Source organism: Periophthalmus magnuspinnatus, chromosome 11 (assembly GCF_009829125.3).
Source record: "Periophthalmus magnuspinnatus isolate fPerMag1 chromosome 11, fPerMag1.2.pri, whole genome shotgun sequence".
Classification (NCBI taxonomy): domain Eukaryota; kingdom Metazoa; phylum Chordata; class Actinopteri; order Gobiiformes; family Gobiidae; genus Periophthalmus; species Periophthalmus magnuspinnatus.
Genome location: NC_047136.2, coordinates 26,595,388 through 26,623,269, shown reverse-complemented (window position 1 = coordinate 26,623,269; position 27,882 = coordinate 26,595,388). Strand labels below are relative to the sequence as shown.

The window sequence follows — 27,882 nt, the reverse complement described above, 5'->3', positions numbered from 1 at the left end:
GACTTTTCAGAGCTTTTTACCATGTTATAATTGTTTCCCCTTCTCATTTACCTTCTCAGAGTTGTTTTTGGAGTGATTCTTTAATCTTTTAAGACACCATATTGCTGATTAATCTACGTTTTCAGCCCCACCGGCACACGCCCACTGTGACATACTTTGTTCTTCAATTATACTTTCTTAAGCTATGATACTCATATGATTCGGCAGTGTAGTGAATTTCTTTCTACTTTAAAATGTGCAAATTCTAACTTGATTATCCACAGGTGTCAGAGATTATTAGCTATAGAGCGACACTAGCACAATAGGTCTTCTAGAGATGCTGTTGCCTCATCTAGAATGTTCCTCAGTATGGCATCAGACTTGCATATCGTCATGGAAACAAACACATGACAAGACCAAGCTAAGTCACAGGTCAGATCTGTGGACTCTGCTCGCATGCATGTATTTTTGAGCATGAAAAGTACGTGCAATTGGGAAAAACATGCCCGATAGATGAATTTAATGCCATGCTGTGGAACATTCCAGACCATGCAGTAATATATCCAGGGAGACACGCTGGTGGTGGAAAAAGTAAAAGTAATAAACCAAAAAAAAAAAAATAATAATAAAAATACTACTCAAAGCAGCAGTTACTTTTAATGCAGTTTTATAAGTGTTTTAGAACATTTGGACAAACCTTCATCAATCAAACTGTAACTGAATCAATTTAAACTTGAATCTATAAATTCTCTGAAGTCTGGCCAATCAGAGCAGGCAATTTGGACAACTGGAACTTAGACAGTATTCAGTAACAGGTTTAAAAATGTACAACTATCCAAAGAATCTTCGTCTATGTCTCCTATTTGCTCTGACTTATAAGAGGACTACCTTTGAAAGCCTTTCTATCTGACTTATAACCCGTTTTATCTCTCTCCCCATTCGCTCTTGTCATCCATTTTGTGCATTTTCTTCCATCTATCTCCCCGCTGCTCCTCACCACCTCCACAGGCCCAAAGCAGGACATGATCTACGACTTCTGGAGGATGGTTTGGCAAGAGAACTGCTTCAGTATCGTCATGCTCACCAAGCTCGTGGAAGTGGGCAGGGTAGGTACAGCCCTCACACCCTCCCCCACCACGCGTCGTAACTCTCTGTCATGTGACCTATCCAGCGAGCCAGCCCAAAGATGGATGGAGTGGAATGTATTTCTGGAGCTCCCTTTATCATGGAGGTTATATATGAAATGTGGTGGGAGGAAAATGGCCGCCCGTGTCTGATCATGAGCGATCACCTTAGGCTCCCCAAGGTCAAGGCTTTGAAATATGTGAAGGCGACGTGGCAACTTGGTCCCTTATCAAAAACATATCTGCTTCAGTCATGCTTGGTTTGCTAATTAATGAATCCAAAGTTGGTTATCAGTTGCCCTGGATTGTTGCGTCATAGGTAATGTAAATATTATTTTAAGTTAGTAAATGTGAAATATTAATTGCAAAGCATGCAAATACAATCACAAGAATTCATAATATTTGGATCATAAGATTAAATATTTGTTTTATAAATCTCCCAGTTATTTCTAGAGTTATATAGGCCCCAGCTCTCCATCTGAAACTATGACATCATCAAATGTAAACGCGACCTAGAAATTATATGAATGCTAGTTTATGTTGCGATATTGTGATACTGGAAATCTCTCCCAAACTAATACATGTAATGTTGTAATGAGAATGTATCATGAGAAATGTAATTTGAAATAAGACACATCAGTAGTATTCATTTATTATTTAAATGAATAAAATAAATGATGTCTCTCTCTGTAACAATTAATTTGGCCAAAGTGACCAGTAGCTTGGTCGCGAATGATTGTCAACAGAAAAGGGGTGCTTGCTAGTCTTGATTGCAGCGTACTAGCAAAGCATTCTGGGATTTATAATACTGGTGGTGCATGTGCTATATACCGTTGGGCCAGCTCTAATGCACATTTGATATGATCTCACGGGCCAAATATAATTACACTGTGGGCTGGATTTGGCTCCCGGGCCTGAGTTTGACATATGTGTGCTAATCTATTCTTTTCTAATGATATTTTGAGAAAGTAGTATAGTTTTTAATATAATAAGAAACTTAACTTTTTAAACTGATATAAAACTGGCTTCAGCTTTGGTGTCGTTGGCGCTTGTTTACATTAACTAAGTGTGCGGTTAGCGAGCTGAAAAATGTGTATGGCTAAAATAACTGTTCATATTTTAACTTTGAATTAGATTTTTGGTTAACATTCTGACTATAAATAATATTCGTACATGGTTTAAATTAAAGCAGAGCACAGTCTGAACTTAATACAAAAGTTTAAAACAAAACTTAAAAGTATCTAAAATAAACTCTACTGCGACATTGCCTTTATTTCACAAAAAAAGTCCAGTGAGACAAAAGCCAAAAATGAAATGTTGACATAAGATGGCTGGCCTATGAAACTACTGCCTCAACAGAAATATAAAACAGACATTTTCTGCAAATAGGACTGGCAGATATACGGAGGAGGCGGTTTGGGGCCTTGCACGATGCCAGAAAATCGCACCAACACCTATACAGTAACTTGTGAGTGCAGGACAGCCAATAGAAATCAGATCAAAAAATGACTTATCTTCCTCCGTGTCAACACTTTTATGCGGCGTATCTGATGGCGGAGAGGATAGCGACGTCTGCAGTATAAAGCTCCCAAAATATTAGCTAAGGTTATAGAAGGAGAACAACTATGCAGTTTTTCTTCAAAGTGACAAAGTTGCTTGTTTATGGTGGAGATGGACGTCCTTGAAAATCAGCCTGAACTCTTTGTTGTTTGTCCAGATGAAGTGTTGCAAATACTGGCCGGACGACACGGAAATGTATGGAGACATAAAGATCACCTTACTGAAGACGGAGACGCTGGCCGAGTACACAGTGCGGACCTTCGCCATGGAGAGGGTAAGAGCACGACGGGTCTTTGTTCATTTAGAGCATTGTTGTGTATTAAAGGGACAGTATGTAAAATTGAAGACAGATGCAAGATAGACAACTCAAATATAGCTTTTATTGATAACAACTCCAATGCTGATGTATCCCTATCCAATCCGTATTTTTAACAACAAAAACACTGGACATTGCCAGTTTTCAGTTGTATTTTATTTATCTTTATCTTATCTACAGGGGAACACAATGAATTCAATTTATTTTTGTAAAGCCCAAAATCACCACAACAGTTTCCTCTTAGGGCTGAACATCAACTGAACTGATTTAACCAACAGAATTTAGAAAATCAACAATGAAAGCACCACTGAGAGCACTTGGGATCTCTTTTTCATGAGCACCCTGTTTAAAACACAATACAATCTGTATAAAACATTAAAAACAGAAGCAGTTGTGTGTGTATAAAGGTCTGTTACCAGATTATTAAACTGCGATTGTGTCACCAACGTATCCAGTTTTACTTTTCCTTGGAGTGTATTCCATTTTTGGGTGCTGGAATCCCATTGCTTTGAATCTAAAATGCCTCTCTCTGATCTGAATCCTCACTATCTCAACCCCAACTCCTGCAGCCAATCATGAATCAGTGCTAGTGCAGCCTCTACAGCTCAGTGAGGGAATTCTAGACGTTTTGAGGTTTCACACGAAAGGCAAACCAAGTCCCGTTGTGATTGTAGCGCAGGATATATACTTCTCCTTGAACATGCTGTTTGTTTCTACAGAGAGGGTACCCGGCCAAACACGAGGTGTGCCAGTTCCACTTCACCTCGTGGCCTGAGCACGGCGTCCCGTATCACGCCACAGGACTGCTGGCTTTTCTCCGGCGTGTCAAGGCCTCCACACCTCCAGACGCAGGGCCGGTGGTGGTCCACTGCAGGTAACCAGATGTCAGGTTTCATGTAATTTTAAGCACGTTCTTCTGCTTCATGAGTCATGTTAAAGGTCCTGGACCTGTATTTCATTGTCTTAAAAAAACATTTTTTCCTAAGTTTTCACCACAAATGTGCTTTAAAACTAAAAAAGGCTAGTAGCGCATCGCCTTACTCCCTGGTTCACTGAGGATGAAAACACCATATAAACAGATGCAGACACATAACAGGCTCATTTTGACAATAAGAGCAATACATCTGTTCTGGGTCAAACAAAGCACATTCTGAAGTTGCTTGAAATTGAGGTGAAATGAGAAATTCTGGGTTATCCTGAAGCACGGCTGAATAAAGCATAATCTGGAAACTGAACTTCCATCCCGCTGCAGTGAATATCAGTAAATAACTAACTCTATGCGTGCGTGTGTACAAGCTGGCGGGGGGGTGCATTTCTGAGCACAACACCTCTGGCAGTGGAATCTAACAGCGCGCCTCTCTGTCTGTCTGGCACCTGTACAATCCTGCTAGCCTCCAACTTCATTTCAGAGACGTTCATCCAACATATGGTGCTGTGTTTGTCTATATACTGTTCATCTTATGGCATAGTATTATCATATTGTTAACATTACTGTACATATCAGGGGAGATTGTTTGCGCTTTTGGCCCTGTTGCTCAATATTGTTCTGTTTTCTCCATTGAGCTTGTTGTGCTATGACTGGTCTATATATAGTTTTGTGATTTGTATGTATTTTTAAATCACTGCTCTCCTCCAAAACAATATATTTTAGGATTTTAGACTCAAGAGCCTGCTATTATTGGGTTTCAGATGACGTCGTTGTTGAAAGTTCCAGGGTCTATGGGTTTTAAGTAAAATAAATCAGGTTCAATATGTGTGAATTTTAGTTTTTATGATGATTAAAGTGATTACAGATGCCAGTGAATGCAATTCCCAAACTAGCAATGTACTTTGGTGTAAACGTATAAGGTCTACTTATAATATTAAAACAATAGGCGTACATACTGTTAGCTATTAAGGATAATATCATAATATCCTTTCTAAAATGTAAATACAAAGTAAACAATATGGACAGAAATGATAAGAAAAACATGAAATGACAATAACATAACCTTCTTATTGGTTTCACAATGTGTCGGTTACTTTAGCTTTCCCCAAAATATCTGTATTAGCTGCGAGGTTGTGTGCATTGGTGGTGTGCACACTGCTGATGATTCCTAATGGCACCAGTATTATGAATGTGTTGTATCTCACACATTCACTTCGGTTCAATTAAAATGCTGCGACTTCTTGCAGACCCACCGTGGAGCTGTGCACTACATTTGGAAAGTCATAAAGTCAGAGAACATATGTGTCATTCTTTTATTCTTCATAATTCTGTTGGATTATAACAAAGGGAAGTAGAAGTAGATGTAGAAGTATGAGGCTCACACCAATTGTTGGGTGTAATTGAGAAGGAAATGACTCAAGACCAGGCAGAGAGTTTAAATAAGTTTTTATCTGATCAGGTGAGTGAAGGTACAGACAGCAGACACATACCTGACATTACAGAGGAGCCTTCCCTGTACTTATACTGGGAAAGATACTATCTATAAAAAGCTGTACCTACATGGACTTAAACTACATTTAAATACTCTCTGTACAGGGTTGTAAGTGGAAGGAAGGCAGGCAGAATTTGTCACAGGATAGATTGCTTACACTCATTGAAAAGGCGGGTTACAAGGGCCTCTTGTCACAGGTATGTAGAGCCACAGCTTGTAACTGAAGGAGCTGGCCACAGTGAAGACATCTTAAAATAAGTATGTGTAGCATTCATACTGAGAGACAAGCTCATCTCCATGTCTGTAACAGTATTCAACACAAGGTTTAAGAGCAAAGAGATTAAACACAATCATGATTTCAGGTCCCATGCTTCTTTGGGACATTGGATTGACTTACATTCACTTCCTGGAGACTGATCTCAGCCTTTAACATAGACGCTACTTGCCTGACTTTAACATAAACCATAATCTCAATCTCAATCATTTTAACCCATATCTGATCAAATACATGTACATGCCTTCATTTATAAGTCCAAGTGGGTCAAGAGATTTAACAAACACAGAAACACAGCTAAAGCAGGAAAATCATCATTCAAATCATTTTTTTCAATTTTATTTTTTTGCAATGTAATTATTAAAAACAGCTGTGTCAAATGGAGATTTTTATATTCTTGCAAAACATTTTTTTTCCCAGTATTGATTAGTGTGTTATGCAATATCAATACATTTTATATATTCTAATGTGAGTGTGTATACAGATTACACAGTCTGATAAATACCTGCCCACCGCATCAGAATTGGTACTAGATCCTAAAACTAAACCTGAACCAGACCAGGAGTAGACCGGGATTAGACCGGGACTAGACCAGGACTAAACCAAGACTAGAACAGTAGAAAGCAAGGGACAAAAGAAGCAAAAGAAGATGAATGGATGGATGAATATAAAAGAAAGGGGGAAAAAGAAATTAGACAATAATTTGATGGCAGCATAACAAATATTAAAGTGTAATATTTTTGTCTTGCTATTAATAAAACATAAAAAAAGAAAAAAAAGAGGCTTTGGTGGAGTTGTGGTAGTTTAGTAGATTAAATTTACCTGATAACCATAGTGTAGCTGGTTCCAATCCCACCCATGCTAATCCTTCTGATTTATTTGAGTTTCAGTGGACAATACCTGAACTTGGTCACTTCTAGTTAAAGTTTCTTGATTATATTCACTTGATATAACTCCACACGTTGATGCGTTTCACCTCGCGTTTGTTGACTCTCAAACAGTGTAGAAGTAAGAGCGTTTTACTATGTACTATGGGCCCTATTACCAAAATGAGTGTTCAAGGCCACTGAGAATCGCACTGAATAACTAACACATTTGAATTCAACCTAGGGGCATGTAGTAATGACTTGCACTGGTGAGATTTATTAATGTAGTTTTTTATATAATTTATTTCATTTCCGTTCTTTTTTAGCAGTGATTTGTGTCTAAAACAGCACAAAACAGTGTTACATAAGGTGTTATGTTAGTTTGATCAAGTTCATGTCCTGGTTTAGCTCTGGTCTAGTCTGGTCTGGTTTCAGTTCTGGTTTGGTTCCAGTTTAGTCCCAGTTTTGTTGTTAAAGAGATTTCATTCAGTAAATCAGAGAAGTAAAGAACAGTTTGTGGTTTTAGAATGTGGTTTAGTCAGTTATTGTGAGTGTCTTTTCTACAGGTTTTTTCCTAACTTTAATAATCTCTCATTAGTTAAAGCTGCACTGTGTAACTTTTTGATGGTGGGTACAACTTCTGCTTGTGTCTAGATAGTTATCAGTCAATCAAACTTTCTAAAGCGCTTTTCATGCCTGTACCTGTCACGATAAGCACTATATCAACCCATATCGCTCAATATACAAAAGCCAGAACAACGTTTTTTGGGGGTCGATATTGTGAGTACATTTTCTTCGCACATTTGGTATTTTCTTGGCTATTAGACAAGATTTAAGCTGTGAAAGTTTGAATAAATAACTTCTATGGCTCATTATCAATGCAAACTAAGTACTAAAGTGTTTTATTCTGTTGTTTATTTATTGCAGCTCATGAATCTTTATCAGTATTGTACATTTAGAATAGGTTTTGTGCTGTAAATCTGCTCTTTTCATTGTGTCAGTGGCATAAATGAGCTTCAGTATTATTGTTTATCGTCTATATTTACTTCAGCAGTACATCAAACTTCAAAATTTGTTATCGTGAACCGCCTGTTCATACCAAAAAACTGTAACAAAAAGTGATTTACAGTCATTAAAAACAACCACATCTTGCTTGGCTTGAAATATTCCAAATTATAGCCTTAAACATAGTGCATTTATTTTAATAGGAGTGTTTTGGTTTTTTTGCTCTAAAGTGCTTTGAAAAACATGCATTCTTCCTGTGAGGGCGATTGCCATAGACCTGACTTGTAACTTGATGTTACTGAGACAAGCAGGTGGGAGAAAAGCTACATAGTGCCCCTGTATTTTTTGCCAGTTCAGAACATGGATGGAATAATACAGAACATTGATTTTGTAGATGTTCACTGCTCGTAAATGATTTATGTGGGATATTACAATGTTTTCCTAAGTTAAGGAAACTGTAACCCATTTTCTTCATGTATTGGAGCAAAATTTGTCTTTCTCCAGTGCAGTTGTATTATTTAAGCAGCTCTTGCAGAAGAAATGAGACTGCTCTGCTTCAGTACACTGTCTGCATCTAATTATAAAGCATGTTTTCTTCAGAGAATCAGGAAGTGCGCTGTTGGCAAGCTAATGTTTAGTATTATGTTGACTCGAAAAACTTTGCTCTGTCCTCTAAAAGTTATGAAAAGTGCTAACAAACTGATCGAAGTTTAAAATAAGTTTGTTATTTTGTTCATGTTTTGAAAATGGTCACAATCAGGTACAGCACCATTAAGTTCACTTTTAGCTACTTGCACTCTTGAAGCTACGGTGAAAACATGGCCGGATGTCTGAGTGTCCTCTCTAGCGCACCCATCTCACCATCTCATCCTCTCACCCTCTCTCCCTCACCCTCTGTGTTGCAGTATGGGTGCAGGTCGGACCGGGTGCTACATAGTGCTGGACGTCATGCTGGATATGGCCGAGTGTGAGGGAGTGGTCGACATCTACAACTGTGTCAAGACCCTCTGCTCCAGACGCATCAACATGATCCAGACAGAAGTGAGTATACTGTTGCCATAGCGATTAACGGTTTAAAACAAAATAGTAAGCTGCAATCGTTGAATACATGATGCTACTTCGTGAAGAGGGTATCACTCGTCTATGGGGTATTATTTGGTTTCACGGTGTTACCTTTTATTGGTTTGAAACTGATGTATTCACCAACAATAATGTAGCGAAAAGTCTGATTAGCATGTGTAGCATCGCAGAGAACTTCCTGGTTGCGTAGGTTGTGGGTGGTGCTTTAGACAAGACGCGTGATCTCGTATACGTAACCGTAAGAAGGGTTTGAATAATCCCTGTGAGAGATCGCAAGGTCACTCAAACAAGCACTAATGATTCAGTTCAGAAAAACACTTTAGGCATGTTTTTTTTTCAACATTGTCACATGGTAAAACGTTCAAAAAATGTGATTTAGTAGAATAAAGGTCAGATATGTTAGTGCAATATAGATATTACTCTTTGATCAACCACACTCAACTTTACTTTCATTTATAACATCTTCAGAAATAAAAAAAAAAAAACAATAAAACAACAAAAAAACAATAAAAAATAAATTAAAAAAACCCAACAATTTTTCAAAGCTATTCAAAAATCTACTCAATAACTGCAAATATCAATCTGTCTTAGCCTGATTTCTTTAGATTATATCATTTACGACTGGGCCCAGAATGAAACTAAAACATGTACAAATAAGTACATAGTAAAAATATATTCTGTCAATATAGTTTGAAAAAATAGATCTTGTACTAAGTTTCCCCATCAAAATAAATGATTCAGGTTCAACAGTCATGGTACTATTAATACTGACTTCTCCCTCAATCACACATTTTAACATATTCTTCTTTATTCCAGCTTTGCAAAAAAAAATCTTGATTTTTGTAAATGTTTTCTAAGCAATCAGTAATTTCTCATAATGCTGAATTTCACGCTACATCAGTTGGTGTGAAGTGATTTTCAAGGTTATTAAAACGTTTTGTCCAATTAAAACTGCTCACGCTCTGTTGCATTGTGTCATATTTGCTAAACAATAATGGGAGTTTATTCATGTGAAAGATTGAGCTTTTAATACAATGAATACTGCTCCAAACGTATCTTGAAGATGATTTAAAAGTGTATTGTATAAGTTTTCAGCTGGTGGATTTGCTATTTTCTCATCTCTATGGATGTAGCTGTGTTTCATTCGTAGACTAAAGAAACGAGGACTGGGTGTTTAGCTCGGGGCTAGCTGTTATAGTGGCTAATTTGCAGCCTATGTCCATTTACAGTATATATACAGTCTATGGCCAGTATATAATCTGAGGGACTTCTGTTGGGACGTTTTTTGCCTCATAGCCATTTTCAAGCACTGTTTTCTGTATTTTAGCTACAGAAATGACAAAATATTCCCTTCTTTACTGTTGGTGGGAGTCAAATTTGTCAAAAATAGCTACATCTGGAACATGTTTTTTTTTTGTAAAACTGGGACAAATCAATGGTTTTGGATAAATCTGCTGGATCGGGGGACACAGGGACCGTCCCGGGTACATAAGGTAAATATGCTAAAACTATCACTCAGTCACATTGTTTCACTAATGACCTAACCGCATACTTTTGTTCATTTTTATTAAAACTTTCTTATCAGTAAAACAACACTTTTTCCCGCAGAATAGCTACTTAAAATTTCACTATTAATTGCGACCGCTCTAACAAACCAAAAGCCTGTAATTGCCAGAACAGATAAGCACACAAAATATATAAATAACAGTCCATATTAACTGCACTCTGAATGTACCACCATGTTCACCTTTTAACTCGTGTTTTTGTGGGGAATGAATGCACGCAATTAGTTTCTACATGTAAAATGCCAAATAAGTTGCAAATAGGCCAGTTCGATGCCGCTGTTTTTGATCTTTTGTTAGCTCCAGTGTCAAAATAAAGCGAGACAGTTTAGCCGATAATTGCGCGGCTCATTATGGGTTTTAATACAGGGAATGGGCAGCGTTTAGGTCCTCCGCTCTCACCGTGTACGCAGTACTTCAGGCTTGGGTACAATGTAGAGGAGCAACAGCGAGGAGGAGGAGGAGGAGGGGGAGGCTTTGGCAGTTGTGGATTTTAGGCAATTTCAGTAATTAACCAGATAAACTGTGATTCACGGATGATTAATTAAAACTCAACTGAGAGTACATGCAGTAAAGTGTGACATGTACTCTTTTGGTACTTCTGAGAGTGTCATTTTACGTATATTACTACTACTTACAGTTTCTAATCTCCTTATATTGGTAATAGCCATAGCTGCCCTGGGGAGAGCTGGAAGAAATGTCAAAAACAGGGGTGGGATTTAATAAGTTTTCTTCTTCCCACTGTTTTTCGAGCTTAAATAAGAAAAAAAAAAAAAGTGAAACGTGCATTAAGTGGACTGGATACATGTATACTGATGTCTTGTGTTCATTAATTTGCTCAAGATAAATAAATAAGTAAAATGAATGAATATAAGTGGCTGCCATTCTGTGAAAGTGTTTTGCCCATGGACACAACAAACAGCATATTATTTAAGGGGGAAAAAACATCATAACTAGACCGCTCTCTCTACCTCCATGTCTGTTGCATACACACATAAAACATTTTAGAGTAAATGTATTATATTTTGTGATTAAAAGAGCTGTACATAAGCATGACCTAACCGTGTCCACAGAGGTAAACATGTTCACATCTAATATAGATTTTACTTGTAACTATTGCTGATCATTTCTTAATTATTAGGTTAAAGTGACACAGGTTCAGTATGAGTGCAGGCTACATACAGTTCCTTTTATTTTTACTGTTGTATATAGTCCTGTCATCATAATTACTAAATCAACTTGTCATTTAATATATTAATAGTTTGTGGCTTCATATTTATCGTGTATACAATTTTTTTGCAATAGTGGAGAATTTTTTTTTTTTTTATATATTTTAGATTTTTTTTTTAAATATTTTAGATTTTTTTTTAGATATATATATTTTTTTTTCAATGTTTTACATTTTTTTGTTTGTAATAAGGTCAGATTTGAGCTCTGGAGGATAGATTCAATAACTCCATTCTGCTATTTACCATTTTACTGCTCATACTTTTTAGTAGTATTTTTAGTATTATTGTTTATCGCAGTATTTCTCTGTGTGTGTATAAATGGACATAACTAACCTGCTAGCCGGCACGTTCCAAATAGGAAGTGATCATGGTCGCGCTTTTGACTTCAATCTCCCTGGCTTCAATTCACTTTACATTGGAAAATCTCTCTGCTCTACATGGTCTTGGTATTTTTTATTTCGCTGTTGTGTTTGTTAACATATGAACATTAATAACAGGGAAATCAGGTGTCTTCTTTCCCCGAAGTTGCTCCCGCTACCATTAGCAACAGGTTTGATTGACAGTGTTGCTAAGCGCCCAGTCCCTGCTAAACCAGCAGTGTGAGTGGGAAGAGACGTTAGCAACAGCCAGTTTCACTCCCTTAGTCCATTTCTATAGTCTATGATCATGACAGGCCCATTTGTATACCAGTGTTTTTTATGTAATGATTAGTAATATTTGAAGTCATTATTTTGGATGTAAGCAAATGGACGCTGTATGCTGACGACTGTGTGGTGTGTTTGACAGGAGCAGTACGTGTTCATCCATGACGCCATCTTGGAGGCGTGTCTGTGCGGAGAGACCGCCATCCCCGTGAGCGAGTTCAGCCTCACCTACAAAGAGCTGCTCAAAGTGGACTCTCAGTCCAACACCTCACAGCTCAGGGAGGAGTTCCAGGTAACACACACACACACGAAAAGATACACATGTTTACGCTTTGATTATTTCACTGGTCTTAATTGTTATATTTTCCATATACGCCTATTTAGTTTTATATTAAGCGTTTATTTTTTCATTGTGCTAGGTGTATGTTTTATAACAGCTCAGTCTTAAGGCAAAATGGGACACAATAAGCTGGTCATTTAAATATAATTAGAGCTAATTTTATTTTTTATTATTATTAGAGGCAATACAAGCAATAAAAGACATTAGACAGTTTGACTTGAGGGAATAGGGAGTGCATTCATCAAGGTATGAAGGGGACGACGAGACAATAAGAATGGCATCTGCTCTGGGAGTGTAAGCGTGTGTGTGTGGGTGTGTGTGTGTGTGTGTGCGTGTAGTGTGTGTGTATGTGTGCGTGTATGGGTAGGTATGTAATAAAACAGATTAAAAAGAAATAAGAGGGAAACGGCAGAAAATTAAGAAAGACTAGAAAAAAATAACTGAGACTGAGGTTCCAGTTGTTTTCCTTTCCTAGAGCTAGTTTAAAATATTTTGCAATGTGACATTTTTATTGACATAATTGTAATTTTGCAGTGGGTGTCCCAGATCAGTTGCATGGATATCCAACTCAGCTAAAGCTAAAGCTAAAGCAGATAATTAGACTAAACTGCAGTCCAAAAACAAATATATGTCTTTAATGTCTTTCCCTAACTTTTACAGACAACATGTATGTAGAACTCTTCAAATTTTCCAACATCATTGAAATTGATGAAAGTTTAATATTTATTACAGTTTGACACTGTCCTCAACTGGCCCCAGACACTAAAACAAATTTATTTAAACCATCATTAAAACTACTGCAGCTTCCCTCCACACACAACACATCCTATTTCTTTGACTCTACGCTCTGTTTTCTGAGCAGTAGCAGCAGCTGTTGTCGTCTCTGTTTCCTTAATTGTCTTTCTATCGCTTGGATGCATTTAATTTATTGCCGGCCATTACGCACGGACCTGCGGATTATTGAAATTAACAGATGGCGAACTAAAAGGTAGTAAACGTAAATAATGTAGTGTAACAACAAAGCAAAAAGCATATTTCACTATAACAGCCATAATATTCATAATCTATGTAAGTCCGTCGTAGCGCTCGCTTCTAAATGCCACTGGCGGCAAACGATCGTGTTGTCTTGTAATTGCATTTAGCCCACCGTTTGACTTCAGCTACTCAACGAGATGTCAACTGCAGCTATAACTTATGATTGGTGCACAGTGCGGTGTATATTAAACAATTATGAGATGTGAACTTGCCAAATGGGAAAAAGCTTGAATGGGGGTTTTGTGTGTCTATGTTTGAGCTTGATCCTAACTCAAAAAGTGTCATGTTTATTTGCATTTGAGAATGATAGTAGTGTTGATTTGAATGGTAAACAGCTAAAGGTTTACTATGTTACTTTGCTACTCTTTCACAGTATGGCATTAAACTTACAGTATCTTACATTTATTGAATTGCTAGTGTTCTACAACTAAAATTAAACTTTAAAAATCACGCATTATCACTGTGCATGCGCTTGCCTCTCCACAGATCTGGCCTGTAACTCTGTCCAGTGCCATGTCCTGTTTGTCTTCACCTGAAAATTTTCCACATTATGACTTTAAACGTATATATCTTGCTTTTTGTTGCCTTGATAAACTTGCACTGTGGTTTCTATCTGGTTGCGTTGATGGAGATGGATAAGTTTAATGCCATATTGTGGAACATGGCAAAGCGATAACATGTCCATAGAGACAAGTGGATGCCCTATACAATGGTACCTCGTTTATCGCAGGGGATATGTCTAAAAATAACCCGCAATAGGCTAAATCTGCGAAGTAGTCAGCTTTATTTTTTTACAATTTGTATATTTGTTTTGAGGTGTACAACCCCTCACCACACACTTTATACACCTTTCTCTCACAGGCATCAACTTTTTCTCACATTTCTCTCTTGTTTAAACTCTCTCAAAGTTCAAACCTTCGTAGGCGTCTTTGTCGGTGCAGAACATTTCATCGACATTGTGGGTTTTGTCGGGAAGAAAACAAATTGCAAACACACAGCACTTCAGAGTCACACTGCGATCCAACGTTTATGTAAATTTGTCTGAACACATTCTGTACTGTACAGGAGACACGGCACGGAGGAGACTGATGGACAATGGTCTACAGTCCAACAGTCAATCAGGACGCACAACACAATGCACGATCAGACTATGTAAAAAAAGGTCTGCGAAATGTTACCAAAGTAAAAGTAAAAAGCATGTATGAAACATTTTACTCAAAGTACTTGCGTGTAATGCGTTACTTTCTGCGCCGCTCGTTCCTCTATAATGCCTTACTCTTTGATTGAACTGTGCGCACGGCGGGGCAGTGTTTTAACTAATGCCACGGGCTTGTCCACTTTAATGCAGTTATAATGGAGCTATTGATCGCAGACCTTTGTCCAGAATAATTAGATGTGCTCGCTCTCTCTCTCTTTCCCTCTCTCTCTTCTTCTCCCTTCTGTCTCTCTCTCCCTCTCCTTCCCGTCTCTGTCTCTCTCCCTCTCTCTCGGTTATACCTCATGGTGAGCCTCTAGCCAATAGGACCGCCCTTTGTAATTATAAGGCGTCACGCATATCACGCACACACATTATATTCCAACTGTGATTTCTAACCAGCAGGGACTCGTTCACTCTATGAAGGGAGATAATCACTTCCTATTGCTATCTGTGCGTAAGGCACTTTGTTAATAATGTATGGATCTATGCTAAATGTGGTTTTATCCTGCAGGCCTGTAGGAGTTTGACTTGCAATAAAGGTCTGACTGTGCGTATGCGATGGAAAAACGGCCACCTTGAATGTTAATGTGATAAGATAACTGAAAAATATGAGTAATCAGTAATCGATAATAAAGAAACATTTATATTTTAGTAAAAGCCAAACATTAAATCTGTCAACTGGACAAAACATTGGAGTGAAGACGTTTGGCTGCTCATACAAGCCGCTTCTTCAGTTCAGGTCAGATTACTGCTGGACACTGCCTTTTATCTATCTGAAGGAGCTAACTGCATTGAAAAAGTAAACGCTAATGTTAACAGTTTCAACCTTAGATAGCCCTAGATATAAGGCAGTGTCCACCAGCAATCTGACCAGAACTGAAGAATGAGCAGCGTAACGTCTTCACTCCTACAACGTTTTGTCCAGTTGACAGATTTAACTTAGGCTTTTACCATGAATCAGACCTGGACGACTGAGGGATCACACAGACATTTATATTTTACTCTCTGTTATGATATGATAATGTGTAAGCGTCTGTGTCCAAGTAATTTCCTGGGTGGATCAATAAAGTTAGTCGAAGTCTAAGGTGAAAGAACCAGAAAAGTTATAAGAATGTCATCTCAGTGTCAATATTTTTAGCTACATTGATGCGTTTCGTTCATTCTGTCTTATTTAAGGAATGCAAACATATAGTCCATAGATATTCTGTAGATGTATGGCATAAAATCTATTGTCAATCAGCCCAACATTAGTGAAAAAGCTTTTATTTTTGAAGGTGCACTTTGTTTCTTTTCTGGTGGGTGGTATGCCACCAGCTTGTCTCCATGGAGATGTGAACTCTTTGCCTGAGATGTTTCACAGTATGGCCTTAAACCTGTCTATTTTAAGTATAATGCATTTAGTGTCTATTGTGCCATCACCAACGGATATGAAAAATAACATAATGCACCATTTTCAAATATCTGTGCTGCGTATTTACCGTGCGTTTGCCTCCTCTCCTCCAGACCCTGAACTCGGTCACCCCTCACCTGGACGTGGAGGAGTGCAGTATCTCCCTGATGCCGAGGAATCGCGAGAAGAACCGCAGCATGGACGTCCTGCCCCCTGACCGCTCGCTGGCCTTCCTGGTGACCACCGAGGGGGAGAGCAGTAACTACATCAACGCGGCGCTCGCAGACAGTTTCCTCCGGCCGGCGGCGTTCGTGGTCACCCCGCACCCTCTACCCGGGACAACCACAGACTTCTGGAGACTGGTGTACGACTACGGGTGCACCTCCATTGTCATGCTCAACCAGCTCAACCAGTCCAACTCGGCATGGGTAAGAACGCAGACGGCAGAGGATATGGAAATACGCTCCAAACAATTTTTAGACTATTTCTGTTCTATTTCATCATAAAATTAAAGAGAAGAGTGCAGAACAAAGCCTTTCATTCGTATGCGCAGCTAAACTCTTCTGATCTAAGGGCTGAACAATTTTGATCTATTACGTAGGCTGCTACAAAAAAATTAATAACAGCAAATAAGCAAATAGATACAAATGGAATAAGATGCATTTGCGAACACGTTTAAAGAGTCTAAACTAGTGGCTTTCAAACTTTTAACCCCAAGTTTCACCTAATTATAGACTGATTTCAGAGTTCCACCAGATCTAAACCAGGCCTATGATTATCTCCAGGTCTAATTAGGACTAAACCAGGTCTAAAACAGGACTAATCCATTGCCACAGTAGATCTAACCAAGAACTTACCAAGAAAAGTACAAAAATGTGTATGAAACTCAAATATGTACTGCACGAGCCTGTACATAAGTGAGTACATTGTAGTTTTTGAACAATCTGCGCATTTCTAGCCATTTAAACTGTTATTTGGATTCGATCACAATTCATTTTTCTGCACAGCTAGAACATATTAAGTGCATTTTCACTCTCTGTCAAAAGATGAAGTCATATACACAAATGACTCATGCACTGATTCTAAGCCAGACGTCCCAGTCACAAGGAAAGAGGTAACTTAATCATATTCTTGGCTGTCTCCAACGTCATCAATGCTTAGTCACAAAAGTTGACAGTTTTATATGGCAAAAAAATATATAACACTTAATAATAACTACATTTCGAATAATAAAGCATGGATGAAGATTTCAGAATGTACAAATAGTTTATTAAGAATCACACAAGCTTAGTAAGTACTTATACATATCCCTAATCTTTAAAGAGCTTATATTATTCATTCACACATGTTTAACACAAAATCCTGCATATTCTGTTCCACTTTGTGATGTCACATGGTAATACAGGAAGTGCTGCACTGTTTTTTTTTTTTTTTTAAGCACTAAACACATTTGGATCACTTCAGTGTCTTCTGAACAAAAAGTAAAAGGAGCAGTTCGAAAATGACCACTTCATGACATCACAAGGTGGAACGTCGCATTTTGAGCTTTGGAGATGTAACAGACTAATGATAAAGTGTAACTCAAACATGTGTGAATGAAACAAAACACAACTCCAGGTCTGTTTTTGAGGAGGTAACATCATTATAACATAACTTAAAGCTCACAAGAGTCAGTTTTGTGCAATATAGGACCTTTAATGAAGTAGTTACTAAGCTTATTGATTAATCTGCCCATACTTTATTAAGAATAATTTAGGTGTAGTAATTATGAAGTGGTAGCCAAATATTCTTTAGCACACTTTTCATACAGCCTATTTTATATAACACATTTTATTTACATTATCAAAGGCTCTGTTACAGTTTCTACCTATTGACAGGAGCCTCCATTGTTTCTACATACATTCAGCTGTCTCCGTGGTGATTACCCTATAATTACACATGACAGCGTTCCATTTGACGCGTATAGCAAATCCATAAATCAATCAAACTTATGTAAAGGCCATACCAAAAGCAATAGGTTCCATCACTCACGCTTCCTAACAGAGCGATTAAGTCTAGCCCTATAGTGGCAGAATGTCACGGCGCTGACAGCGGAAGGCAGGTCATCGCGGGTTGCGTGCTAGCTAGCCCATCCAATTTGCGCGGCCTGTCACGCCATTAGCATGCTCTTATCGGCGGGGCCATGCTTGCCGGTGCGTGGGCTCGCTATCGCCCCCTCTGTCAGCGTGTCATGTCGGATCGAGGCTGCAGCACTGCTATCTGCACCAGGCTGTCCGTCTCCGCCTGTCTGTCACCTGAGCCGACTGCAGTGGAACGTGGAAAATAACAATTATATGAAAGCTTAAAATGTATTATGATTACAAATACTACTGCTAACACTATTACTACAAGAACTACTACAATGAGCCCTGCTACTGCCTTTATTTATAAAAAAAAAAAAAAAAACCTAACGTACTGCCAGTAATATTTGTGTTGTTTGTAAAAGTAGATTTTATTTAATAACAGATATTAAACAACAAATTCAACATTAATTCTTATATGAGGACTCATTTTACCTCTACTTGTGACACAGTATATTGCCAATCCCCATTTCAATCTAAGAATACCTCAAAACTAACAAATCCCCCTCAATTTTTTCTTGTACTGTAAGTAGTACTACTATTTCTAGCAGTACACTTCCAAAATCATGAGTGAGTTGGACTGACAGAACATAACCACAAATAAGAAACAGATCTAAAGCTTAGAACTACTACTGAACAGCTCACCGACAGTAATATAATATAATAGTAATATTTGTTTTGTTTGGAGGTGTAGGCTGTACTGGTAAAGTAGTAGTATTTTTTGTATTACTTTCACTTCCTATTGATTTAACATCTACTTTAGTCATGTTATCTTGCACATCTTTACACTTTCATGCTAATACTATTTACTATTTCTATGTCTTGTGATAATAATAGCAGTAGTAGCTGCAGTACTAGCATTACTACACTTACTGATTCACCAGTAGAACTCTATACAAATACATTATGTGCTTGTCTCCTACAAATGCATTACTAACACAACTACTTTTTACTTTTTCACCTTAGCATACATACATATACCTCCTCCCTGCCCAGTGTCACTCGTTTACACCCTCCTGTCAGTGTGAAACGCTTTTATCAGCGTGCGTCTCAACCCCCCGGTCATCCCACTCATCACCCACTGACGGTGTCCCCCATGGGTCCGTCCTAGGCCCCAGTACCTTTGGGCTCCATGCCTTTAAACTGTCACGCTTTGTCAGGGCGAACCTTGGCCTTTCCATTCTCCAACCTCGTGTTTATCTCTCCCAGGCCCCGGCAAGGTCTACCACTCCATTAATTTCAAATGTGCTAATGGTAATGATTTCGACACATGAATAATTCAAACGGTAACCGTGGCTTTTGCGGGAGATAGTTCACCCGTTGTTTCATCCGACGGTTTAATTTGGGGTTGCTATTTGTAGATAATCATTGTCATTTAAGCTAATTGTGTGTGCTGTCAGTGCTCAGGTGTCCTGTTAGCAGCGTTCGCCAATCTGATTTGCTCTGTCCGGAGCATGTACTATGGGGTAATAACTTGTTTGCGTGTGTCTCGTCTCACAGCCCTGTCTGCAGTACTGGCCCGAACCAGGACTCCAGCAGTTTGGACCAATGACGGTAGAGCTGCTCTCCCGGACGGCGGATGATGATGTCATTATAAGGCTCTTCAGAGTGCAGAATATCACCAGGGTAAGTGGGAAATCAAGGAGCACTAATTAAAAGTTAAAGTCACCCATGTAGCTTTGAAAAACTACTCAGAACTTTTTATATATATATATATATATATATATATATATATATATATATATATATATATATATATATATATATATATATATAAAGACTTCCTTTACTCAAAGTGCTTGAACAAAACAATTCTATGCATGTTTTTATATGGGTATTTTATAGAATTAAGCATCAAAGTGTGTTAATTGGACCTTGACACACATTCACAGGCCATATGTCCGCAAATACTCGCTAATCATTATATAGCTCATTAAATTAAGAGTTTGTTTTTGTAGTTTACGTTATAGTTAGACATCCATTGCATTGTTAAAAGTTTATTGGATAGAGTGCCCTCTATACTTTAGCGATTTTAAAGGATTTGGATGTACTACCATCATGAACATCAATCAAAAACATGTACAATAAGCAAAATTCCAGGTCACAGTTTTCTAGGCGTAAAAAATAAATTCCACACCGTCAGTAGTAGCACATCCGCTCTTAATACTATTGATTGGTTATGTTTAAGATAAATAAATACTACTACTACTACTACTGCTACTACTACTACTACTACAATCCACTGTTATGAGCTCACATGAGAACAGTGGTTGTCCACATTCAGGACTGTCTAGCCTGTGTTCAGTCCATTAGGTTTAACAGAGTAAATGAAGCCCGCTGCTCACTGAGGCCCGTGTAATGACTGTGGATGGTGACCAGGTCCCAGCTGTACCACTACACACCACAATAATCATAATAGTGATATTTCTTGTTAAACTCCGTGACTAGATAAACTGCTCAGTGGGGTCAGTGGGGAGAGCAGGTCATCAACTAAAAGAGCTTCAAATTTCAATGATACTGCTTTGTATTTTTTGTTATTTGTTTTGAAATGTAATAATCTAATACTAACACAAGTTATGGCGTACTACTATCTACAATGCTACTAATTTGCTAACAACACCACTACTACTTTTCCTGTACAAATATAACTACTACTGTTCTACTTCTCTTACAACTATTCCCACTTATAAATTCAAGCCACTTATCGGGAACCCTACAAATGCTACTGTCACTGCTACTACAACTACTAAATACTTCCAACACTAGTACTTCTACTTTTGGTACTACTACATTAGCAATCACTACTAGTGATTCAGCTTTTAATTCAAGCTAATTATATATTGTTCAAGACATACCACAAAAATATATAAACTTACTACCCAACTCTACTATACTACACACATTAGTCCTTTTACTTTTAGTACTGCTACATTAGAAACCACAACTACACTGCATCTACACGTCCTTCAGCTTTTAATTCAAGCTTTTTTTTTTTTTTTAATATACTACAAAACATAAATTTTTCTATCCAGTACTATTAGCATACGGCAAACACCAGCCTGGTTGTGGTTGCTAATGTATCAGTAGCAAAAAAGTACTAAAGTAAAAATACTATCCAATACTATTATTATATGATTAATCCTTGAATTTATGTCTTTTTATGTGTGAGAAAATCGATGTTCCAAGTAGTTCTTTCCTTCCGTCTCCTCTAGACCATAACACTAGTATTAGATCCTTGTAGATTTATCCTCCTCTCTTGGCTGTAGTTCCTTTAACTTTCCAAAATAGTTCCACTAATCTCTCAACAAACACCTCCGAAACAAATACTATGGCATCTTCACAGGATCTGGACGAGACTGACCTCTCAGAGCAGGACACCACTAGACTCTTACCCAAGCAGGTATTTCATCGTGTGCTAAATATAGACCTAGTGTGTAGCATTCTGGAAGTACTTAGTCATTTTTGCTGTGCTGCCATCCTACAGCTATCCTAAAGTGTCCACTATTCCCCTGGTTCAGAATGGCCTTTTTAAAACTTTGTCAACTTTCTATTGGGCGCGTGCTAGAACATCCTGCACCCAAATCCCTCGACTAAGAAGTCTCATTACGAAGTACAGGTAACTGGGACGGCCTCAAGAATGGATGTGGAGAGGTGCGAGTACATTATCAAAAAAAAAAAAAAAAAACCTGCAGAACAAGATGTGACACAAAGAAACACCGAGGGACTTATAGGACCTGGTTTTCTCAACAATACTCAGGATAAAAAAATAAATATTAATGAAGACGAAGGCATCAAACAACATTTTAACGATTTTCAGTTTGCCCCATTTGGATTTTAAAATATTAATAATAACATTCTCTAAAAGTACACATGGAAACTTATTATTTACTTATTATTATATTATTATTTTTTATATTGTTTAAAATTTTATCCAATAGAATCTAGATATATGGTGTGTACACAACAGTGATGGGTGATACTAGTGATTTTTATTTTGATTTTTGAAGTAATACAAGGGCACGTATCAGTAATATCAAACAGTTGTCATGTAACTTTTCTGGTTGAGCGTCAGCAATACTTATTTCCATGGGGATGCTATTGTTTTAGCATGTAATGTTCCACAGCATGACGTTACATTGATCTATTTGGTAGTTATTTTTATTACCCCAATAATATCTTGAAAAACATGCGATTTTACTGTGCGCCGGCTTACCTCTCCACAGATCAGACCTGTGACTTGGCCTGTCTCCATAAATTTAATGACAAACTATGGAACATCCGAGGCAAAGCAGTTACAGGTCCATGCAGACAACTGTGTGGCAGACGCTCCACCAGATAAATAACTGAAAATGGAAAATTTTAAAAAGCCAAATCCAAGACCAAGAATACTCTGTGCTAAAGTGACCGAGGATTTTGCATATCTCTCCACAAACCTGTCACTTTGTTGAGTTCACTGTGTTTGTCCCCACAGATCCAGGAGGGACAGCTGGTGGTCCGTCACTTTCAGTTCCTGCGCTGGTCTCCGTATCGGGACATCCCAGACTCCAAGAAGGCCTTCCTCAGCCTGCTGGCCCAAGTGCACAACTGGCAGAGGGAGTGCGGAGAGGGCCGGACCGTAGTGCACTGCCTGTGAGTGTCCCGCATTAGCCTCGCCGACCACATACACGCTTTGAACTGTAGTCGTATTTTTACACTGTTATGTGAAAATACGCTCGTACAATAACAGCTTTCAGAGGAGCTGGAAAGTCTTGAAACACACCTTTTATGTCATTTGTACTTTTAATTTAATCCTCTGGCCTTCAGGTTGGTGGAGTTGGTATTGTTTATGCTCAGTTACTTAAAAAGAGAGTTTTATTCATTTATAGAAGAATAAAATAGAATAGGAAATTGTGATTCATGAACATCAGAAGAACTTTTTAAAATCTTTTTGTCCTTGTTCTCCCATTCATCAAAAACGAAATGTCTTCACTCCTACAACGATTTGTCCAGTTGACAGGTTTAAATTTCGTCTTTTGCCTTTTCGTCTGTACAATAAGGTTATTAATCCACCTCCTGAACATAAAACGGAAGCTCAATTTCTATTGATTGGACCCCAAGGGCTGCATTTTTGTTGCGTCCTTCACACGACAGGTAGCCCTTTGGAAACTAAAGATGGGTCAAATACAGAGGACAAATGAGAAAGATAAAGTTCACCTTGCCTTAAAATGGAAATTGTGGATCTACGTATCTGTAATGTCAACGTTAAAACAAGTTCAGAATATCTCCATTGAAGTCCACTCCAAAGCGAGACATCTCCTTCCTGCATAATCCTTGATCTCTGTTTTAATTAAACCCCCTCTCTGCCCGATAGTTGACCTTTAGTGACATTTTAGTGAGCCGCTCATCAGACTTACTTCTTCTACTTCTACTTTTGACTGAGTGATTGAATTTTCTTCTTTTTTTTCTCACAGGAACGGAGGCGGCCGCAGCGGGACCTTCTGCGCCTGCACCATGATCCTGGAGATGATCCGACACCACAGCATGGTCGACGTCTTCTTCGCCTCGAAAACTCTGCGCAACTCCAAGCCCAACATGGTGGAGACTATGGTGAGGAACCTGCACAAAGAAAAGAAATCAAATCATTAGTATTGTCAAAACTGTGACTAAGTGTGTATTCAGGATCCCAGGCAACTAATCTGTACAAAGATTTAAGTCTGGTCACCGGTGAGTTCAGATGGGTGTGATTGAAAGGTGGTCTTGGGTGGTCTGTCTGTATCAATACAAACATGGCTGCTTCTAAAAGGGAAAAAAATATGGTAGGGGTCTGAAAAACTTTTTGGATTTGTGCAGAGTCAATGCGCAAAGGACTAAACCAGCGGTGTCCAAACTATGACCCTGAGGCCTCCTGCTGAACCGGTCCAATTAATCATAAGCAGTACTTTTAACAGCAATTTAAACAATTTCTACCACTATAACCTCAAACATCACATTGCAGTGTGATACAGACCTAAAGTGAATGTGTTAATACACCGCGGCTCTGGCCCTCCATAAAAAAAAAAAAAAGTTTGGGCACCTCTGGACTGAACTGTTAATCTGAGGTGAGAGATTTGATCTTGTCTGCAAATGATAAGTGACCAGTGAGCTACTTTGTTTAAAATACATCACAGAAAAAAAAAAAGAAAAAAAAAAAATGGGTTTGAACAGTACTTTGCTGCTCTGCATTTTTTTATTTTCAGATTTTCAGATTATTATAATGAATGATTGAATGTACCATTTATTTTAGTTTCACAATCCTTTTAAGTTCTTTTTATAGACAGACTTGATCTGTTATCAGTTACAATACGTTGTTTACTTACTACATTAAAGCATTCATCTTTCCAAAGTCTATGGTGATTTGCCTTGGACTTGTTTTAATCCTTGTTTTCGCCAACGTGTATTTGTATGTTTTTTTGTTTAAAGCTCTTAAGACTGAAGGATTTTATTTCTCTGTCATTGGAATCCAAAGTCCAGCCCAGGGGAATGAGGGATGTGCTGAATTTATAATAATAAATATGTAAAAGAAAAACAGTGGCTCCAAGGAAACTGCAGAGGAGCAAGAAGGCCACAAAACAAGGAAGCCCACCGGGACTCCGTCTAAAGACAAAGTCCAAAACAAAAAATAAATAAAAGTAGAAAAGTAGATCACAGTCACAAAGCAGCGTCTAGGATATTTTGTAACTTGCTTTACATTTTGTTATTGAATGACCAGTTGCATCACATTTGTCATAGGTGGACGATATGTATACAAAGAGCAACTGCAACTGTATTTTTTTATTTTAAATACTGCCACTATTTACTTCTTAATTATTATTATTATTATTATTATTATTATTATTATTATTATTATTAGTATTAGTATCCATCCATCCATTTTCTTCCGCTTATCCGGGGCCGGGTCGCGGGGGCAGCAGTCTAAGCAGGGACTCCCAGACTTCCCTCACCCCGAACACGTCCTCCAGCTCCTCCGGTGGGACCCCAAGGCGTTCCCAGGCCAGCCGAGAGACATAGTCCCTCCAGCGTGTCCTGGGTCTTCCCCGGGGCCTCCTCCCGGTGGGACATGCCCAGAACACCTCCCTAGGGAGGCGTCCAGGAGGCATCCTGAGCAGATGCCCGAGCCACCTCAGCTGGTTCCTCTCAACGTGTAGGAGCAGCGGCTCTACTCCGAGCTCCTCCCGTGTGACCGAGCTCCTCACCCTATCCCTAAGGGTGCGCCCGGCCACTCTGCGGAGGAAGCCCATTTCAGCCGCTTGTATCCGCGATCTTGTCCTTTCGGTCATTACCCAAAGCTCATGACCATAGGTGAGGGTAGGAACGAGGGTAGTATTAGTATTATTAGTATTATTTTATTTATTATTATTATTACTATTATTATGCACACCGTATACGAAAGCTTCCCAAAATATATCAACAATGATTTTTTTTCCTAATGTTTCACCCAGATATGAATGATTACATTTAATTTAATTACATCATGAGTGAATTGCATGGAATTGTGAGCTGGCTTTACACTTACCCCTACTGCTTTGTTAAAAAGTAAGATTGGACATTTACATAGGTACAGTACTACTCCACTGCTCCTGCTTGCCCCAGGCGGGTCAAATGAATGAAATGATCCATAAAGTATATCTAAAAGTGGGACTGTTTTTTATTGACTTTTTACATGAAGCACTTTGGATAGCTGAAGTTTTCAAATGTGCTATATAAATAAAACTGAATAGTATTGGATAAACAACTAAACTCTACCCACAACCCCATTTCAATAAGAGCTACTAAACAGGAAAGTGGAAGGAATAAAGAGGAGAGCGAGAGGGGAGGAGGTGAGGGGTCTGGGGGTATAAGGAACAGTGTGATTGGGCCAGCAGGTATCCACACTCCGAAATCTGTTTGTAATGAGAAACACCTAGCTGTAATCAGGACAGTTTTGTGTGATGTCACCAAGTACTTATTTGCAGTGGCCATTGGAGTAAGCACACTCAGTTTTTGTTTTTTTTTTAACCAGAAAGCTGCAAATTGACATAGTTTGCACTTCAGTAGCAAAAAAATGACTAGGAACAGGAGACAGTGCCATTAAAACACATCTACACAGTTTAGTCCTGTTGATTTAGTGTTTAGCTCTTTAGTTCCACTTTAAGTTTGACACTTGGAAGGGTCACTGGTAAAGCTTTAAAAAATGGAATAAAAACTGGCATAAAGACCTATGTTTCCTTCGGACACTCTTTGTCAATCATAATGCCCTTTTATTTCACAGAGCTCACTTCTGAAATCCCTGTGTTCTGTGTCTTGCAGGAGCAGTATCGATTCTGCTACGAGCTAGCGCAGGAGTACCTGGACTGCCTGGAGGCCAGATAGCAACTTTACCCTCCTCCAAGTCCTCCTTCACCCAGGAGACACACCCCACCCCAGCTCTCTCACCCTGGCTCCGGGTGTGCTGGCTCCTCCACCCGCCTGTACAGCTCTGGTTGTGTCTTTTCCATGCCGTAATGCCATACAGATTGCTCCGAAAGCTCACTGGAACAAAACTTGTATCATACCACTGACACTAAAAACACATTTATATTTCGCTCTTTCCTCCTGCAACCTCTTTTGTGCCACTTACATCTTTGCCAAAAATAACCAGAGGACACTTAACCAGGACTGGAGTTTTTTGCCTTGTCCGAACTATCAGGCTAAACCCGCTGAACTCCTCAACGGCGGGTTTCAGAAGAGCTCCACTGTATCCTGCCTTATTGTGGACGAACACTGGACGCTAACAAGAAGCTAACGAGATTCTAACTGGAAGCTAACGTGTAGCTAATTGGAGGCTAACATGTTGCCAATTGAAAGCTAATGAGTATTTAACTGTAAGCAGATGGGTTGCTATCTGGAAGCTGATGGATAGCTAACTGAAAGGTAACTAAGCTAAAGCTAACGTCAACGACCCGGTGATGTTCATGTTTGTTTGTAACACTGTAAATGGTGCAATCTGCTGTCCCATGTTGTACTGTACTATATTTGAAGATTATCGTGGCAAGAGGCTATCCGAACGAGTTGATGTCAGAGGGACAGAGGGGTGTACATTGGAGTCGTCTTGGACCTACTTTGTTAATTCTTATTTATTCTTGTTGTAAATAGGTTGTTCTTTTCTCTCCTCGCCGGCGTGTTTTCGAGTTGTCCTTAATGTGCCAATCCATGCGCTGTGTGTCTGTGAACGGGACCGCTCCAGCGTCTTGCATGCCCAGTCTGAAAAGTGTGTTCTTTCCCCCCATCGCACTATGTGGCCCAAAGTGTGCTTCAGGAGGGAGATTCCGTCATCCGAAATAACCGCGTGTCGCTGTGAGAAGCTGGCAAAGGCGTCGCTTTCTAAATTTATATTTATTCTATGTGTTTTATTTTCTAAATAGTGTAAAAACAGAAAAGAAATAAAGTATGTTGTTGCTTAAAATGGATGGTGTGGGGTTTTGTTTGTTTGGCTTCATAAAGAATATCCAGGTTAGTCCCATTGCAGCCTCATACCGACAGATACCATAAAAACATGGTGTTTGTGGGGAAAACTCCTCATATTCCTTGCCGATACTTCTATTCAAAAGTTTGGACACATGTTTTCTTTCAATTTTTCAAGTTTTTTTAATGTTTACTACATTTTAGGCACTCACAGAATACAGCACATATGGAGCTGTGTATGGAAGTATGTAGTAAAGAACAATAAATGTTAAATAACTCAACTAAATATATATTTTAAAATA

At 38.6% G+C, this 27,882-nt stretch overlaps 1 protein-coding gene across 6 annotated transcripts in view; it reads left to right on the top strand.

Annotated features, from left to right (window-relative positions):
* LOC117378592 (receptor-type tyrosine-protein phosphatase U-like) overlaps nt 1-27,581 on the top strand; it is a 406,105-nt gene extending 378,524 nt beyond the window's left edge. For 3 of the 6 annotated variants that reach the window (XM_055225577.1, XM_055225579.1, XM_055225578.1), the window contains 11 exons: nt 988-1,085; nt 2,821-2,937; nt 3,699-3,853; nt 8,450-8,585; nt 12,202-12,351; nt 16,136-16,450; nt 19,643-19,768; nt 21,486-21,542; nt 22,614-22,771; nt 23,593-23,728; nt 26,447-27,581. In XM_055225577.1, the coding sequence (XP_055081552.1) occupies nt 988-1,085; nt 2,821-2,937; nt 3,699-3,853; nt 8,450-8,585; nt 12,202-12,351; nt 16,136-16,450; nt 19,643-19,768; nt 21,486-21,542; nt 22,614-22,771; nt 23,593-23,728; nt 26,447-26,509 (1,511 nt within the window). In that variant the 3' untranslated portion in view covers nt 26,510-27,581. The remainder of the gene's footprint in view (nt 1-987; nt 1,086-2,820; nt 2,938-3,698; nt 3,854-8,449; nt 8,586-12,201; nt 12,352-16,135; nt 16,451-19,642; nt 19,769-21,485; nt 21,543-22,613; nt 22,772-23,592; nt 23,729-26,446) is intronic. The other 3 variants (XM_033975221.2, XM_033975219.2, XM_033975218.2) reach the window with 1 other exon arrangement.
* Nucleotides 27,582-27,882: the final 301 nt, after the last annotated feature.